The following is a 17,265-nucleotide window of genomic DNA, read 5'->3' on the forward strand; positions in this document are numbered from 1 at the left end:
TGGTACTTAATCTAAACTAAACTACGTAGAGAGCAATTCGAGCTTGCATGAAGAGGAATACGCTGCTCCAGTTAACTTGACTAGCCCGCATCTACCACATTTCTAAAAGATGCTGTTGCAGTCGAAACAAAATCTGGAAATTACTAATAGCATCAACATCAACCTTGTAAATTAAACACTCAAACTGCAGATCTTACCATTCCTCACCTCACCTACAAAAATTATTTGTGTACGGAGGAAATATCTATTTTCATCCGCTTATAAAACCTGCCAACACTGCAAGGAAAAGTTCCATCTCTTCTTTCATCTCCCTTCATCTCTTTCTCTTGGCACCAGCTCCTGAACCTCGGCCGCCCTTTTTCACGCTGGCAGCAGCAGCAGAACCACCTCTACCCCTGCCAGCTGGTGTCTTCTTTGCACTTGTATTTGGCGCACCCTTCAAATCGAATTGTACTTGCACTCCTGCACGGTATGAGGAACGCAAAAATCATGCACTCTGGAACGAATTGTACTGGTACATTTAAATAGCCTGAATATGCGAGCTTTCGAATTTAGTTGCATCCATGTAGGATGCTACCAGTTACCTTTTGTGTTCAAACTTTGCAGTTCCTTTTGCAGCTTCTCACCAACAGCTGAACCTTCTAACACAGAGAAAAAAAATCACTAAGTGATCACCAATAAGTCAGATGGTACCAACCAGAAAAGTTAAGAGTCCGGAAGCAAACTAGCTCGCGTAATTTTTCGTTCCATTTACAACCCTAATGGCATAACTAAAACTTTTTTCTAAGTAAGGTCCTTCCGGCAATATATAAGAGAATTACAGTGTCAGTAACTCTAAAACAACCCATTTCTGGTGGTGTCAAGTTTCTTTACAAGAAACAGAGCAAAATCCTAGAACATTATTTCAAAATTCTACAGAGATGCACACTCAGAGGCAATAATATATCAACAGGTCACAAAAGAACAGAACATTATTTCAATATTCTACAGAGATGCACACTCAGAGGCAATAATATATCAACAGGTCACGAAAGAACATTTCTAAAGCATTCCCTGTAATTCATTTCCTTTACTTTCTGCAATTTGGAAAACCCAGATAGCATGGAACATGCCCTCCATTTCTTATGAAGTACAACATGTTAGCATACACCATTTTTATTTTACAGCATAATAATGATAGAGCTTTCTGTTCCAGAAACATCTTAAGGCAACACCTTTTCACAAAAATATACTGCACAACAAAATGGCCATTTATGGTTATGAAAACTTTCCGAAAACTAAAGTAGGCCCACCAAAAAGAATTATCTATAAAAGAGAAAAGGAGCAGCAAAATGATGAATGAAAAACTTACCCAAGTCCTCTGTATCTGACGAATTTTCATCTTCACTCTGAACCAAAGTATCATCAATGTTCTCTCCAATTGCATCATCAGATGGTTCTAAAAGCGCAGCAATCCGCTTCTTAGGGGCCTTTTTCATTCCAGGAATAGTGACAAAATCTGCAGCTCGTACCATCCTTGTTTTGCTTCCTTCTTTGTATGCCTTTGTCAGAGCTGCTTTTACAGCAGGCACTATGCCATCTAGCGGATTTGGATGCCCCTGATATATAGCATAGCAATGAGAAAAATTTGAAAATATTGGAGCAGTATAGCAACAGCAACCACCATGCCTGCACCAAGCGTTACCTGATATTTGGATAACTCCACAATAGTATCAAAGTCATCCTGACTAATGGAGTAAGTATTCATGAACTCCACAACTTCCTGCACTGCTTCATCCTGATATTGTGTAACATAGAAGATGGATTTACAACTGATCATCAACACAACTGTTTTACATATTTTGCAACTAATGTATATCTTCATATACTAGAATAGATTATCTCCAACCTTAGGCAGTTCACGGAGAGGCATGGTCAATCGTTTCAGAAGAAGAGAAAGGTATTCAACTCGCACTATTTCCCTAACCAATTTACAAACGAGAAATTAAGAAGCCTCCAAGGTACACAAAATCAGACAAATAAAATAAAAACAGAGTGGTAGAGAGAGGAAGGGAGGGAGAGGTAATGGTCTTGAATGTACACATTCACTAATAAAAACCTTGGCATGACGAACTTTTTATTTCTTTTTTGTCACAACTACATGATAAAATATCAGGAATCCAATTAAATATATCGAACATAATCCAACAATTGGAAATTTCCAAAATTTTACAGTTAAAATGCAACAGTAGGACTGAAAACAGAAGGAAAAATAAAAGTAACCACTAAACTCCTAAACAAATATAAACAGTTGAAGTTTCCTTGGCAAGGATACCATGGCCATGCACACACAAGAAAATATAAGCTTACAACTTTCCACATGGATCTTAAGTTCTAGGGCTCCATATAAACACCATTGGTTGCATACTTGTATATTATTTTCAATCCTTATATAAGTCAATAACGTTCAGCATTATGACCCTTTTTGGAGTCTGGGATTGGATTGCTGAATGAAGAAACGGAAGTCACTTCCAAAGTTTGTCCAAGTTTAAACTAAAAGATGGATTTATGAAGGATTGACAAGGATAAGTTTCCTTCATGTTTCCTTCATGACTATTCCATCTTCTACCTTCAACATGGAAACTTTTTGAAAGTTGAATCAATTTCTTGCTTCAACACACTGAATCTAGTGACTTCTCCCATCCAATCCAATCCTTGAAGCCACACGAGGCCGTATGGTGGCATAAGCCATTGCAAAACTCAAATGCATTACGTTACTGACCAAAAATTCAAACATAGAACAGAAACTACCTCCCCGAACTAGATTCACGAGAAGCAAGAAGATGGACATGCAAATCTTCCAAGAGCCTACGATTCTTTCCTAATGTTGAGTTCTTTCCCAGCCACCCTCCAAATCTATTAAAATTCCTTTCTCCCTGCACAATAAGGTCAACTTGTGGCGATAAGCATAAACCTTGATGCTTATAACATGCATATTTGAAAACACTAAGAAGATATACAACAACAACCACCAAGCCTTATCCCACTAGGAAGACATAACCCAACAAAAATATTTATGAAGTGAAGAAATGGATTAATTTAGTTTTTTTTTTTACCAGTGGTATAATTAAGTTGAACCAGTGGTCCAATGACAGCAAAACTTCTTTACAATACTATTTTTTTTTTTTTTGTTCAGATTCTTTACAATACTATACACAAGTCAATAAAACAAGATCCTAATATTATGTGCACCACTCTGTGTAGCTTTATAGGTGTAACATGATCATAGGAAAGCTGTATAAATAAAATGTGAATAACACAAAGAAAAGACCATTATAGAACCATTTATATGAAGGCTGCAACAATATGTGCATCGCTAGAGCACACAGAATGAACACATTTTCAAGGCCAAAGAGAGGATCAGTTAATGCTGTTTGAATTTATAAACTTGCAAGGAAAAGGAAATAAATTACCTGCTCAAGTGTCTCTCTTTGCCCCCGCAACAACGCAGCACTGGTTATAGATATAAAATAATACCACGAATCAGAAATTATGTATAAATTCATAAAGAAATTATCTCAGCTGATGTGAAGAAACATACGGAATTATAGAGGATGAAAGAGAAGCACTTTGGGAAAGCTGCCATTGCCGATATTTCCTAATCTGTACATTGAAAATATCTCCATTGCCAATAGACTCAGCGGCACGGGCAATCAAGTTCATACGTTTAATCCCACTATCATCTTTAACAGCCGCACTTGGCCTATAGTTGATATAATTTTCCTACCAGAAATTGAAAAATGGAACTAATGTATTAGAATATTTAAACTTTTGGCTACAAATATGATCATTTGGAAAAAAAAGAATAGGGTGCAGTTTTTAAAATTTGATGAGTGCAGAAGCATAAGTAGATTCAAGTGAATGCAACTTTCATCCAAGTCCATCAAGAATCAAAGTAACCAAAAGAAAATAAGTAGAATAACATTCTGATTCTAGTCATTTGCATGAGAACAAGCGGCACTAAGATCTTAAATCAACTAACACGATTTGAAAAGTTGTAGGAGACATGTAGTAACACTAAGCCTCATGGGAAGAGAGATAGAGGGAGATGAGAGGGAGAATCTGATAACTTTGAAGTCAAATTTTCCATCTTTTCTTCCTACTTAATTGTTATTGTACCAAATTACAAAATATTCAAAATTATATCTCATGATACAGATATTCCTCTTTCTATTTTTCTCTTTTATTTTTGGTCAGAGTCAAGATACAAATGTAAAACAAGTTCTTCATATTGATGCAAGTTCAAAAAACATCAAAGAAATTTCAAAAACTTATATTTCTCAGAAATAATGCTCCTACTAGGTAAGTGTCCCTTCGAAATTCTGGCCCCCATTAATACCATCTCCCACTGAAAAGCATTACCAGATGAAGCTTCATACAGTCATATTTTTACAATAAAAATTCCACTCCTGATGTTACTGTCATTTCTTTACAATTAACCTATGTGAAACAAACTAAAGCATTGCACTGTTTGTTATAGCATTTTTTATCCAGTATATGCCAGCCAAAAAGCAAGTGTGCTAGCAAAGAAAGAACCTGGATTAGTAGAGGGACTAGGTCAGGATCACTCATACTCAGGTCAACTCGCTCATCCATTCGCAGCTTTCCAGCATTAAAACCAAACAGCCTGCAAGCATAAAAGACAAGCCGGCATCGCGCACATGGTAAAGAGAAACAAAAATACCGTATCTGGTCATACAATAAATGTCAAAGGTTATATTGGATAAAGTAAGGTTTTGAGCATCGTAACAGTGGAGTTTTGTGGGAAAATGTGACATTTTGTGAATTGTGTGACAGTATAGGTTTTGTGGGATAAATTGAGGTTTTGGACAATCAATTTTTTTTAGAAGAGACAATAAAATTTTATTAAAACAATAACATGAATTACAAAAAAGTGGATAAGAAATCCACCATCTAGTAAAACTAGCTTAAGACCTCTCAAGAAAATTTATTTACAAGTAACTAAAGCTAAACCAAATTCAGATTACAGCTGCTAACATATCCCTAACTATATGAGAAAGAGAATAACGCCTGAACTCATTAGAAACTGATGCCCAGTATCTTACTCTACCCATAGTTCTACCCCCACTCCATTATAATCCTCAAAAACTCTTCTACAACGCTCCAACCAAATGTTCCAAAAAACTGCCAACACCAAACAGCCCCACAAAGCTTTGGCTTTCCTCCCCTTTCCTAAAGCCTCGAACTTGGTGCTTAGAAGCTCGAAACAACCCTTTGGAATAACCCAACTTGCTCTAACTTCCAAGAACAATTTCCACCACAACTGTGTTAGGTAAGAACAATGGAGAAAAACATGATTAACACTCTCCTCCTCAGTTTTACACAAGCTGTACCAATGGGGAGAAATGCAAATAAAAGGCCTTCGCCTTTGAACTTGATAACAGGTGTTGGTAACAGGTGTTGGCCTTCCCAATAGCCAAGAACTTTGACTTTCGGAGGAGGTTTTGAATTCCAAATCTGAGAAAAGGGTCAAAAATGTTGCACAGTTCCATTTCCCCCCATCGAGAAATAGAACTGACTAATCCTTAAGGCAAAGGGTCGACAAACTGGCTCTCTTCTGTGTTTATAGAAATACTATATTTTTGGCAGATTTAAGGGCTATAATTATTTAAACTTATGCAATGTGTTTGTATTCTTTTTGTATGGTAGATGGAAAACTTCTTTTCTCATAAATAATATTATTTTTTTAAAAAGAGATTTAGTTCAGAGCAGTAAGTTGTTCTGATTTGTGGATGGTAGGTTAGTTTCTCTATTTCTCTCTCAGTAAATAGCTTGTCCATGGCATCCTATTAAAAGCAAAAGTATATGTACAATTGAGAGCAAAGCAGTGAAGTTAAAAACATGGTTCAAACAACCTCAAATTATCAATCAAGAAACCAAGTTCAGAAAATGCAAATGAATAAGAGACAAACATATCAAAAAACATGGTTAAAAACATGGTTCAAACAATCTCAAATTATCAATCAAGAAACCAAGTTCAGAAAATGCAAATGAATAAGAGACAAACATATCAAAGATTCAAAAGACAACAAGATGCAGAGAACCAGAGCCAAAAAGAGATCTTTGCTGCCATACTTGTCAACAGCTGTGAATGGTGAAATATCTTCATCCTTTGAACTGCTTAATAAACGCTGCCGTACATCATCATATTTAATGACAGACATTGAGAGGCTCATATATTGCAATTGGTTAACTGCCATTCGCATGTCTCCATTAACTTTTTCAGCAAGTTCCTCAAGAGCAATCTGACAATGAATAGAAAATTAATCAACAAGGGGGAAAAAGAATCTTTAGACACATGCCGGAAACCGGAGAAGCACGGTGCCTGATCACATGTAAAACCATAATAAAAAATGATTATGAAGGTTAGCACTAAAAAAAAAGAACCAATACCTAAACTGATTTTGGTCCTAACAACATCTCATCCCAGGGAAGAAAAGGAAAAAGAACAATTACAAGAAAAATAGTGGGGGGGAAAGAGAAAATGGAAAAACAACTACACTGTCAAGAACCATATAAAACTTTTCTAAACTAAATTAACATGGGGAGAAAAAAAAAAAATTAAAATTCTACAATATGGTGTGTTACAACAGCAGAATTGTATCCCACATGATATTTTGGTGAATGGAAGCTTTTGTAGCACTATAGTAAATGAAAACACCAAAAAGTATACTACCATCACCATGGGAAAAAAATGCACTCAGAGTTGTAAAGCATTTACCTCATTAACTTGAAGGCCTTCAGCATTTGCAACTTGCATCAACCTCTTTGCCATCTACAAACCATAAACAAAATTTAATAACAGCATAGTGGGAGCAACCTTATTATTCTTCAAAGGTATGTCAAATTTAAGTGTCAAAAAGCCTTAAGTTCCAAAATATAAATCACTCGACAAAATCTCAAATGCAATTTCCTTATCCATGCGATGCATACACACAATCAAAAACAAAATCTTGCAAATGGAAATCACTATTGCAGAGTTTTATGGATGAAAATTAATCTTCCCCTTCTTGCCCAACCAAGCTACTATGTCAACCCACTTGTTTAACGATCAAAATTTATATTTGGTAACAAGAAATTTTTGTAGCACTCAACATCACAGTGCAACAAACATTATAAGCTTATACTATAGAAGCATGGTGTAAAATTCTTTAAAAAAAAATATTAGTCAAGTGAGAGGACATGTGTTAGATGATGAGGTGTATGGTGAGCATACACCATAGTTATGGTGGTAAGCAAAAATGCTCCCGCATCATAACCAGCATAAACAATTTCAATTTTCATCACAAATGTCAATTTGTCTGTCTGAAAACATAACATTGCATCAACGTAGCAAACCAAAAAAAAGAAGAAAAAAGAACTTCAACAATAAGGCATGATTAAGAACGAATAACTAAATGTGCAAGTGACTAGAAGAAAAAATATGAATATTCTTCCAAATACTCAAATATACATGGGTACAGACAATTTAGGGAGGTGGAAGGAGACCTGTTGCTTGGTAGGTTTGCGAAAACTGAGAAGCAAACAGTAGTTCACAAGACTTTTTAGTTTCTGACTGTAACGATCATTACAAATGCAGATAATAGGAATTTTTGAAATCTTTATGCTAGCAATAAGATCAGCAACTCCTCCCCGATCTCCAGCAGACATCCCATCAACCTCATCCATAATCAGCACAGTTTTTGGATGCTTCGATCTGCAAATTTAACTAAGCATCAACTAGAGAAAATAATTCTAACAGGCACATCTTATGCGTAAATGCACCCCAAATAATATATACTATAGATTAGGCTTAATTACTGTGTTCCCCCTTGAAAGATCTCTCTAATCCCACTTAACCGCAAAATCACAGTCAGGATCCCCCTCTCTGCCAAACCCCCATCCAACCCTTCCCCGAATTCCAACAGATTTCACTGCCAATCCTATTCCTCGTACCCCTTCCTCCCTGCGCACCCTCACCCCCGATCTCCCTACTAGCAACAACCCAAACCCCCATCCCCACCCTCTCTCATTAATTTTTTAAATTTCCCTCTCCTTAAGAATCTCACTTGAGCCACATCAGCAGCTACGGAATTTTTTACGAACTTGACGGTGAGGAGAAAAATGGGACTCAAAAAGTGCGATTACGAAGAAATACTGTAATGAAGCCATTGTTGAGAGAGAGAGGGAGAGTAAAACCAACCCATCCATGCTCAGGGCCTTGTTACTGACAAGCTCTTTAATTGAATTTGCATTGCTTCCACCAATTCCCTTTTCAATCTTTGAATCAGCTTTCCCACGACTGTCACTAGCATTTACCTAAACAATTCAGCAATATTCAAATTATCTTTTAGTTCTGCAAAATTCAAATTTGGCATGAGAGAGATAACAGAATATAGCATTCAGTAACATAATTCAGCAATATTCAAATTCTCTCATAGTTCTGCTTATTGGTTAAAGTATGACACCTCAATTGCCTGGAAACCAAGCATCTGACTGACTAACTTTGCAGACGTCGTTTTCCCTATACCAGGTGTTCCACTTAAAAGTACAGCCTTTTTTGCACCAGAATTGGTTGGGTTTTTTCCTTTTTTCTTATCTCCAGTATCAAGAAATTGCTCATTCCAATGTGACAACCAATCATGAAGCTGCTTTACCTGCAGATTAGACATTACATCATCTGTATCGAGCTTTACTTCTGCTTCCCAGAGAGATGCATGTGCAGACAACGATTCAACAGCACATGCAATGGTGGCAAAACAATGACCAACATACCAGTGATTGATTGCCAATAATGTCGTTTGGAACCTTTGGCCTATATTTTTCTGTCCAAGTAAAAGTAGAATGCTCGGTAGTTTGCTTCTTATGCCTAGCAAGGGAGGCATCTGACTGCAACTGTTTGCTAGATGCACTTGATGCCAACGAGCTTCCGGTGCAATCTTCTGGAACAGTCACACGCCAATTTTATAAGAAAAATCCAATAATGATGCAACTACTTTTGTTTTTCAAATAAGACGCAGCTGCTTAATTAGCCTCAAAATCCATATAACAAGAAAAACATTACCTTTGGTCTCCATGTCATAAAGAGTGCACAATAATTTAAACACTTTTGAAAATCGAGACAAATAGGAGGGAAAAATAAGCAAAAACATCACATCACAAAACATAAAGTTGATTCTGAAGAATAGATAACAACTAAAACTTTAAAATGTAAGTTTTATTCCCAAGAAACACTGAGAGCAGAAAACTTTGGATACATGGTCCCAGTTAGCAAATAAAAAAAATGAAACAGAATATAAGTTAATCATACTGATACCATCTGTAGTTTGGAACACTTCCTACTACCCTATGAACATAGTCTGACAAAGAACAGATAATAACCACTCAAATAGCAGAACGAGATGAAGGCAGTACAGAAAAGATGGATCAGGAGCCATCAGGAAGATTATTAAAAACCAGGTAAATACAAGATAAACTACACAAAACAAAGAAAAAAAAAATGGTCAAAAACAACAGGGCAATCAATTGTAGCAAACTAATAGAGACATCATTAAAGTTCCAGGAGTCCCAAAGAGACGCCATAAATGAATTATATCTAAAGGTGTAGCACAACTTTTTTTTCTATCATCAAAAGTTCACGTATTCATTCCTTCACACACCACCCAAACGGACGCAAGATGGCACGCTGCCACAAGGTTCCAAAGTTATTTTTCATTTTCCTTCCCAAAAAGCATTCAGACAACAAAGAACCACAGTGCCACAAATCACCAGAATTAACCAAACTAAAGGACCACATCTGTTCCCAATTGTGTACAGAAGAAGAGAGTGCAAAATACATGATCAAATTATTCACCACAACAATGAACAGTACTATTGCCCTTATATGCTATCTGTGCAAAAATATTTATAAACACTATGGACACAAGATAATTGAGAAATAAGACACCCTTGACCCTTTTCATATATTTAGATTATAGAGCAAACCCTTGAAGAACAGTACAAATTCAATCCCTGGAATCGGATTATATTGCATAAGAATTAACCTAATTGGGCACCACAAGCAAGCATGAGAGAGGGAGACAAGCAACTAAACATCTACATAATTCAATAGAGGGAGAGAAGCAACTAAACATCTACATAATTCAATGGCCTAAATGTATAAAGAGGACAATGCAAGAACACAATGAATACATCTATTACAAAGTTTGACAGAGAAAAAAGATAAATCAGACTGAAAAGCAAGTTTCTTTCAAGCAACAAACTATTGAGACCCGAGCTATCATACACATAGAGTAAACCCAGCCAAACCAAAAACCAAATTATAAATCTGCAATTAGAACAACACACCCAAATTACTTAATGAACTGGGACATACTCTTCAATGTTACTTTCTTAGGGCTTTTACTGGGCAAAGATGCTGCCGCAGCATCATCCACAGATTTCTTTGCTTCTTGTACAGGTATTTTGTCACCAATAGACGCCCGAATCATGCCAAACAATCCATCCTCGGTAAGAAAAGCCGTACTACAGAACACAATTATTATTTAGATAAAAATAAAGCAAGTATAGGAAATATGAAAAATCTAGTTCGGTTTAAGACAGCAACCCAAGTTCTTTGGCTTTGGAGGATTTCCTTCCCTCAATATCTTCATCGCATAAAAGATAGTTCTGCAAATAGACCACGTTAATCAAATGTTAGCACTGGTATGTAAATTGAAGGGAAGGGAATACAAGATAGAAACATCAACAAACCGTTTTCTTGCTGACAGATCCAGTAATACGACCGCCATGACGTTTAATTAAATCCTCTGCTTCTTCTCTTTCCAAACTGTAAGTAGTAAAGTTTAAACTTCAATATTAGAATGAATGGAAAACAAACATTTATTGAAATCTACCAAAGAAAATAGGGAAGAAGAAACTCATGCTGCCAGACAAACATTATACTTGAAACCATAATACCTACACAATCCTGACAAGCATGTGAATGTCACAAATATATTACAATAAATACCTGTCAAGTGTACCACTAATTACAAAAGTCAAGCCAGCTAAACAATTAGGAGCACCTTCAGGAACTTCCTGAGACATGCAAACATGGACAAATAGTTAACATCAAGAATAATACAATAATTTTAATAATCAATTCCACATATTCCAAAACATTAAACCTTTTCTCCTTTGTGTGGAGGATCTTTCCTTTCTCCAAAATTCATAAATCCGCCTCGTCCAGCACCCCTGCCTCTTCCACCAGCTGGTACTGCCGAAGCACCTCTTCCACCACGACCCCTACCAGCCGGCTTGAGGGATGATTTGGCAACCTTTTCATCTTCATCGCCACCTTCATCAATAGCTGTAACCTTCTGTGGGATTCCCGTGCCAGATGTGCTCTTCAATTTCTTACTAGGAGTGGCATCAACTGACTTCTTCTTCGAATTAGGAGAGACAAAATCGTCGTCGTCGTCGTCGTCATCAACTTTGTGAGCTTTTTTTGCAGGTGAGGGTTTAACAGATTCATCAGGATCCTTGTGAGGCTTTCTTTTGGCTGGAACTTCAGTTGTTCCTTTTTCATCTTTTGGCTTATCTGTGGGGAAATACTTGCTAGTTTTCCTCTTGCCAGAATTTTCTTGACCTCCTTGCACCTGGTTTATCACAGATAAGAGAATTAAAGAACAAAATGGAAACCTTATTATGATTAATATAGTTTCACAATTCCCCTGTTCTGTGCACTTGCCAACTACGGGTCAGTGGCATTTTAGTTTTGGTTCGAGATTCTGATTAGATTCCTTGTCTACTATAGGTCAACCCCAAGCCAACAATGCTCCCCGCTTTGCGAGGTTTTTGTTTTTTTTTTTTTGGGGGGGGGGGGGGGGGCAGGTAACGTCTATTGTACAGAGCCTTACCCTTGCTTTTTGCAAAGAGGCTGTTTCCACGACTCAAACCCGTGATCTTTTAGCCACAAAGAAGCAACCTTTCTGTTGCGCCAAGAATCACCCTCAAAATACACACAATATGACTAAGAAAATAATCCTCCTTTTCATACAATTTTCTCAGCAAAACCGAGCAGTAGTATGAATTTCATGTTGTTAAAAAAGAACATTGAAACAAACGTAAAATGCAATGAACCTACTGGTTCTTTAGGCTCAGTCTTCTGTGAAACGGTCGCCTCCGGTTTCTTGGTGTTTCCCTTGTCGTGCGACTTCATAAACCACTTCCTAATATCTGCCTGGGATTTGATTCGTCCAAATAAACAAACGCCAGACAAAAAAATCAAGATTTCATCATCAGCTTATGAAGGGCAAGAAGAATAATCAACAGTCAAATCTTTAAACCCTAGAAAATGCAATTTGGAGGAAAGTTCAGCATAAAAAATAAAAAATAAAAATAAAAAAATTAGTAATCTGAAGTTACCATGTCTGAAGCTTTGGTTAAGCTACAATGCAGTATCAAGGACACTAGATTATCTCAGAAATCAAACCCACACGGAAACTTGAAGAGGTCTTTGCCTTGGGTTTTTAGGGTGTGTTTGTGTTTGTGTAAGGGTTTAAAAGGGAGTCTTGACAAAATGGTGGGATTCTTGAATACCCTGTTTGGGTAATTTTACAAGGGTCTTAAGAAAACGAGGGATTAATTAAACTGTATCTCAAACCCCTCCTCCGCCTCAAGAGGTAGGATTGCGTCGTCCCTCCTTCCTCGTGATTCCTCTCTCTCTCGCTGCACTGTGCCTCCCTTCACTCTCGCTGCCTGCACTCCCCCTCGCGATCCCACGCCTGTTACCTCTTGTTTGGTTGCTGAGAAAGAAAATCAAGTTCACTGGATTTCAATCGCTGCTTTCTTCTTTTCCTGCTGTATTTAACTTATTTTATTTTTGGGTTTATTTTATTTTCTGTAAATATTTTGTATTTATCAATTTTTTTTTTTTTGCCCTGAATTATCATTATTAGGACACTTATACTGTATAACACTTTTTCCAGAACATTTTTTTTCTTTTTCAGTTTTGATTTAGACTTTTTAGCAAATGGTTTTGAAATTGACATGTTGGTCTCTAACAAAAATTGATAGAAGAGTTTTTCAAGTTTGTTCATTATAAATTATTTTTAGTTATTTTATGAAAATCTACTTAATAAATATATTGACAAATTTTTTATAATAAACAAATTCTAATATCATTTCTATTGAATTTTATTGTCAGATACCAAAAGATAGAGGGTCATGTCAATCTAAAAAAATATTTTAATTTAATCTTTTTTTTTTAATACATAATCTTTTTCATTTCATATAACAAACAAATAGACATTAGATAAGCATATTAAAAATCAAAACCGTCATTGTAAATCCCATCGTTAGGCCATCCCAATGGAGGGCTACATGGCCCAATTTAGCCCATTTTGCTCTCAAACCCATCTCCAATGAAGGGCTACATGGAAACTTAAAAAAAAAAAAAAGTTCAGTAGCCCAATCCTACCGGGCTTGCCATATTCGGCCGTCAAAATAAGAACGGGCCAAACTTGTCCATGGGCCCAGCCTGAGAAAAGTTGCTGGGATAACTGGGTTGATGCAATCGGGTGTTGCGGGTTGCATGTTTTATCACACACACGCAGTTATTTATGTATACAATCAGGCACCCGAGTACATCCAACGGTCCAGGAAAAGCAGGCTGACGACAACTAGCTATTACATGCACTTTACAGGGTTTACCATCACTGCTCCCCAAATAACGTTAAGGGGACATTATGATTCAACCGTTACTGGGGGAAAGTTTGCTTCATGATTGTACTTTGGTAAAACTTGCTTCATGATTTTATCGTTGGCATGGAACGTCACCGTGGCGGTGTGCCGAGGCAATGAAAGTCCCAAACGTTTAAATTGTTCTTTCACTTTAATTCACAAGGCAATGCAGAAGTTGTGTGAACGTAAAACCACATCCCAGAAAACAATGAACGGATCTAATAACTAGCAGTAAATCTTATAAGTCGTAACGAAATCAAGACTGGAAAGTGAAAGAGAAAACACTCTCTTTACTAAGCACACTCAAGGAATCCAGAAAGTAACTTGCAGTTTCTATGTTCCATATTTCAAGCGTAGTCAACGTATGAAAAACCTATTCATCAGCATTAGACCGTCCGTCGTCCGAAGACCCATCCTTTTTATCCCTTCTTTCCTGCCATCTTGCCCAAAGCCACCTCAAAACCAGATACCCTCCAAGTGCAGAAAGCTGAAAGTAGGCAAAGTAACATAATTAAAACACGACGGGAAGTCACTGGTTCATGAGAGAAAAAATGGACAGAAAGCCAACACATTTTCTGCCTAATTGATGGTGAGCACCATGCTATCAAAATCTGAACTAAAGTACAAGCTTGTGGAAAAAACAACAAAGTCGTAACTATGTTTTTGCTAATCCGAGTAGTTTTTATCAAGAAGACACAGATTTGTAGCTACCAAGTTCATGCCTCTCCTCAATGGACCAATTAGAACAAATTGGAGTCATATCTTCAAACATAAAAGATCAACACTGACACATAGCAAAGTCTCACAAGTGTGTGTGTAAGTTGTATGTTTATGAATCATGAACATACAATTGCTCTCTGCTTCCGTGTAAAACAAAATATGAATGGTTTTTCTTGATACAACAATGAAATATGCATCTTAACCATCGGTGCAAAATTTGAAAAACATTACAACTAGTGGAAGCTTTTAGATGTAAAGATTCAGCAATGCTCACAATTATCAAATCCCTACCAAACTGATGTTCCAAGTCTTACTGCCTTATAAGCAGAATAGTCGACCACGACTTATTTACTTGCGTTTGATACGACATTGAAATGCCAGTTCAACAATCAACACAAGTCAATCATTCAAGATCTTGGTAAAATATCTCAATCCACCACTACCATAGAGTTAATGACTGCTATTGTTATCTCACCTATTAGCCATCACGTGGATTTAGTCAACTTATATCTGCATCATATTAAACTGCCCACCTAAATCTCCATGACAACTTTCCCCACTCATATTTTCCAACTATACCAAGAGAAACAAGACACTTTGAGCACAGTCACGCCCCGGACCCAGTGATTGGTTGATAAAGTGGCAAGAGATAACCACCCAATCCGAAAACGTAAAGGCCAAGTTTATTCCTGCAAGTGGTGTCAATTGCATGATAAACACCTTGAAATCCCGCTTGCTGCGTCCAGCTGCAAGACTGCTTACAAGCAGCTCATTCATTTCCTAATTATCACTATAGATGGACATAAAACTACCTCAAGCCATGTCTAAGTTATAGCTTCCAATGGTAAGCACTAGAGTGCTTAATATGCACTTCCAGCTAGCACACTCTAATAACTAAAGAGATAAAAGAATAGGTGGAAAGCGCACTGGTTTCAAATTGGTTTTGAATTGACTGCGATCTCAAAACCAAACGTCTAGAACTTATAAGATATATATTTGGTAGGATTCACTATGACAATAAAATACGTTATTTTTGGACTAAAAAATACAGGGTCTCACAACCACTGAGCTAAAATGATCATTATTCATGTGGAGATGACTGTGTCGTCACCAATCTTCAAAAGAAAATCCACGTTAATCTTTTGAAATCCTTTTCGGAGTCCCTCAAGATAAAGAGCACAAGCTCGAATCAATCCAATGCTATGTAAAATGATCTCTTCACCTTGCAATAGTAGCCCTCCTTCAAAATGCCAACCCATACACTAAGCTACATCTGCTTAACCAGTTAAACACATATAAAGACCTCTATCTCACAAGTTAGTAGTTGTAATCTCTAGGCCTCACCAGACCATCATCATGTCAATAATTACTACACATTTGTGTTTCGAGAAAAAACCGTGAGAACAAACAAACAACAGGATGATTGTAGGCAGTGTACAAACAAAACTGAAAACCCTTCATCACACTTCCTTCACCCTTTCTTGGTGCAGCAATGCAAACTTTGATAAAGGGTTGTGAATCGAAAGTTGCATACACCCGAAAAACCCTTTTTATGAAGCTAAACTCCTACACTCAGTCCCGTTCCTATCCAATTTATGTTTCTGGTAATCAAAAATTCAAACGACCAGCATAAATCAAGAAGTATCCATATTTTTTCTTCATGTTAAATTCAAGTTTCATCACGAAAAATTCCAAGTTCAAATACGAGGATGCAAGAAACCAACTCACATACAATCATGAATGAAAACCCAGATTTCATATACAACAAATTAGCAAAATTTCATGTAAAAAAATCAACAAAATAAAATAAACCCGAGTAAAAAAGCCATGCCTGCCAGAGTATAATAGGATTGGAAGTCTTCGTTATGGGCTCTTCGCACTCAACCGCCACAGGCGGAGGAGCCACCACTTGCGCTTTCGGGAAGCTCACAACAGCCGGCTTCGGCGTCTTACTTTCAGTTCCTTCTTCTGGTTTCCTTGGCTCCTCTGCAACAACGACGCTTGCCGCTTCTGGTTCTTGCTTCAGGAAGGGGAGTTGAAGCTTGAACTTGGGGAAGAGTGAAAACAAGTTTTTGGGTCCTTTTGGGTCGTCTTCTTTGATTACAATCTCTGTGTTTTCTGCCATTTTTGGGAGAGAAGGGGCGATTCTGAAGTGTAAACGGCGGATAAAGCGAGCAGAATGAGATGTTGAAAACGCCGCTTTTCTTATATTTTCTCCCTCTCTCTTTTTCTTACTCCAGAAGGTCCTCCGTCCTCGTCTAAATTTAAAAATTAAAAATATTAATGTGGTGTTTTGAGAAAAAAAAATAATAATAATAAAAAAGATTTGAAAATTTTAAGTTTTATCGATAATAACAAAATAAAAAATAAAGTAAATAGTATCAGAATGATTCTTTTAATATAAAAATATGATTTTTCATTAAAATAAACCGTACCAAAAAATTTTCGTTAAAATTCCAAAAATAAACAGCAACACTATTTGTAATAATTATATTTTTCTTAAATAAATAAAAGTTTAAAACATATGATTTTGATATTCGTCTATCCATTCATTATCTGGATAATTGAATATAATAATGTTAACCCAATTGCGTTTACTGGTTCTTTTTTATTACGCCCCGAATCCGGGATGGATGAAAAACTTGAAATTAAAAGGCGAATTAAATTAATAAAAAAATTATATTTAAAACTCGTATTCTAACAAGGCTACAAAGAAAATAAAATAAATTTGTCCAAAACAAGAAAAGAAAATAAATAAATAAACTTCTAGTCTCACATTTA

General features: G+C 36.6%; 2 protein-coding genes across 6 annotated transcripts; both read right to left on the reverse strand.

The window, feature by feature from the left end:
* Positions 1–48: 48 nt before the first annotated feature.
* Positions 49–12,880, reverse strand: LOC137734829 (replication factor C subunit 1-like). 5 transcript variants are annotated; one of them, XM_068474123.1, is made up of 22 exons: positions 12,448–12,880; positions 12,167–12,262; positions 11,208–11,678; positions 11,051–11,118; positions 10,792–10,867; positions 10,646–10,707; positions 10,415–10,563; positions 8,815–8,981; positions 8,508–8,687; positions 8,243–8,358; positions 7,549–7,756; positions 6,782–6,835; positions 6,136–6,305; positions 4,576–4,666; positions 3,581–3,762; positions 3,453–3,492; positions 2,791–2,915; positions 1,889–1,961; positions 1,685–1,777; positions 1,352–1,598; positions 585–641; positions 49–462 (listed from the first exon to the last, which is right to left on the reverse strand). In XM_068474123.1, the coding sequence occupies exons 1-22, from the start codon at positions 12,448–12,450 to the stop codon at positions 314–316; spliced, it is 2,877 nt and encodes a 958-aa protein (XP_068330224.1). In that variant the 5' UTR covers positions 12,451–12,880; the 3' UTR covers positions 49–313. The 5 variants fall into 5 exon arrangements, with proteins under 5 accessions (XP_068330224.1, XP_068330225.1, XP_068330223.1 ...); XM_068474124.1 differs by having other exon boundaries at positions 585–632; positions 8,508–8,696; XM_068474122.1 differs by having other exon boundaries at positions 585–638; positions 8,508–8,696.
* A 1,154-nt stretch (positions 12,881–14,034) lies between these two features.
* LOC137735406 (uncharacterized) lies at positions 14,035–16,695 on the reverse strand. Its single transcript, XM_068474832.1, has 2 exons — positions 16,316–16,695; positions 14,035–14,251 (listed from the first exon to the last, which is right to left on the reverse strand). Exons 1-2 carry the CDS (start codon positions 16,607–16,609, stop codon positions 14,138–14,140), a joined length of 408 nt encoding a protein of 135 aa, XP_068330933.1. The 5' UTR covers positions 16,610–16,695; the 3' UTR covers positions 14,035–14,137.
* Between the last annotated feature and the right edge of the window lie 570 nt (positions 16,696–17,265).

The sequence above is a fragment of the Pyrus communis genome, chromosome 5, assembly GCF_963583255.1.
Source record: "Pyrus communis chromosome 5, drPyrComm1.1, whole genome shotgun sequence".
NCBI classification, from domain to species: Eukaryota; Viridiplantae; Streptophyta; class Magnoliopsida; order Rosales; family Rosaceae; genus Pyrus; species Pyrus communis.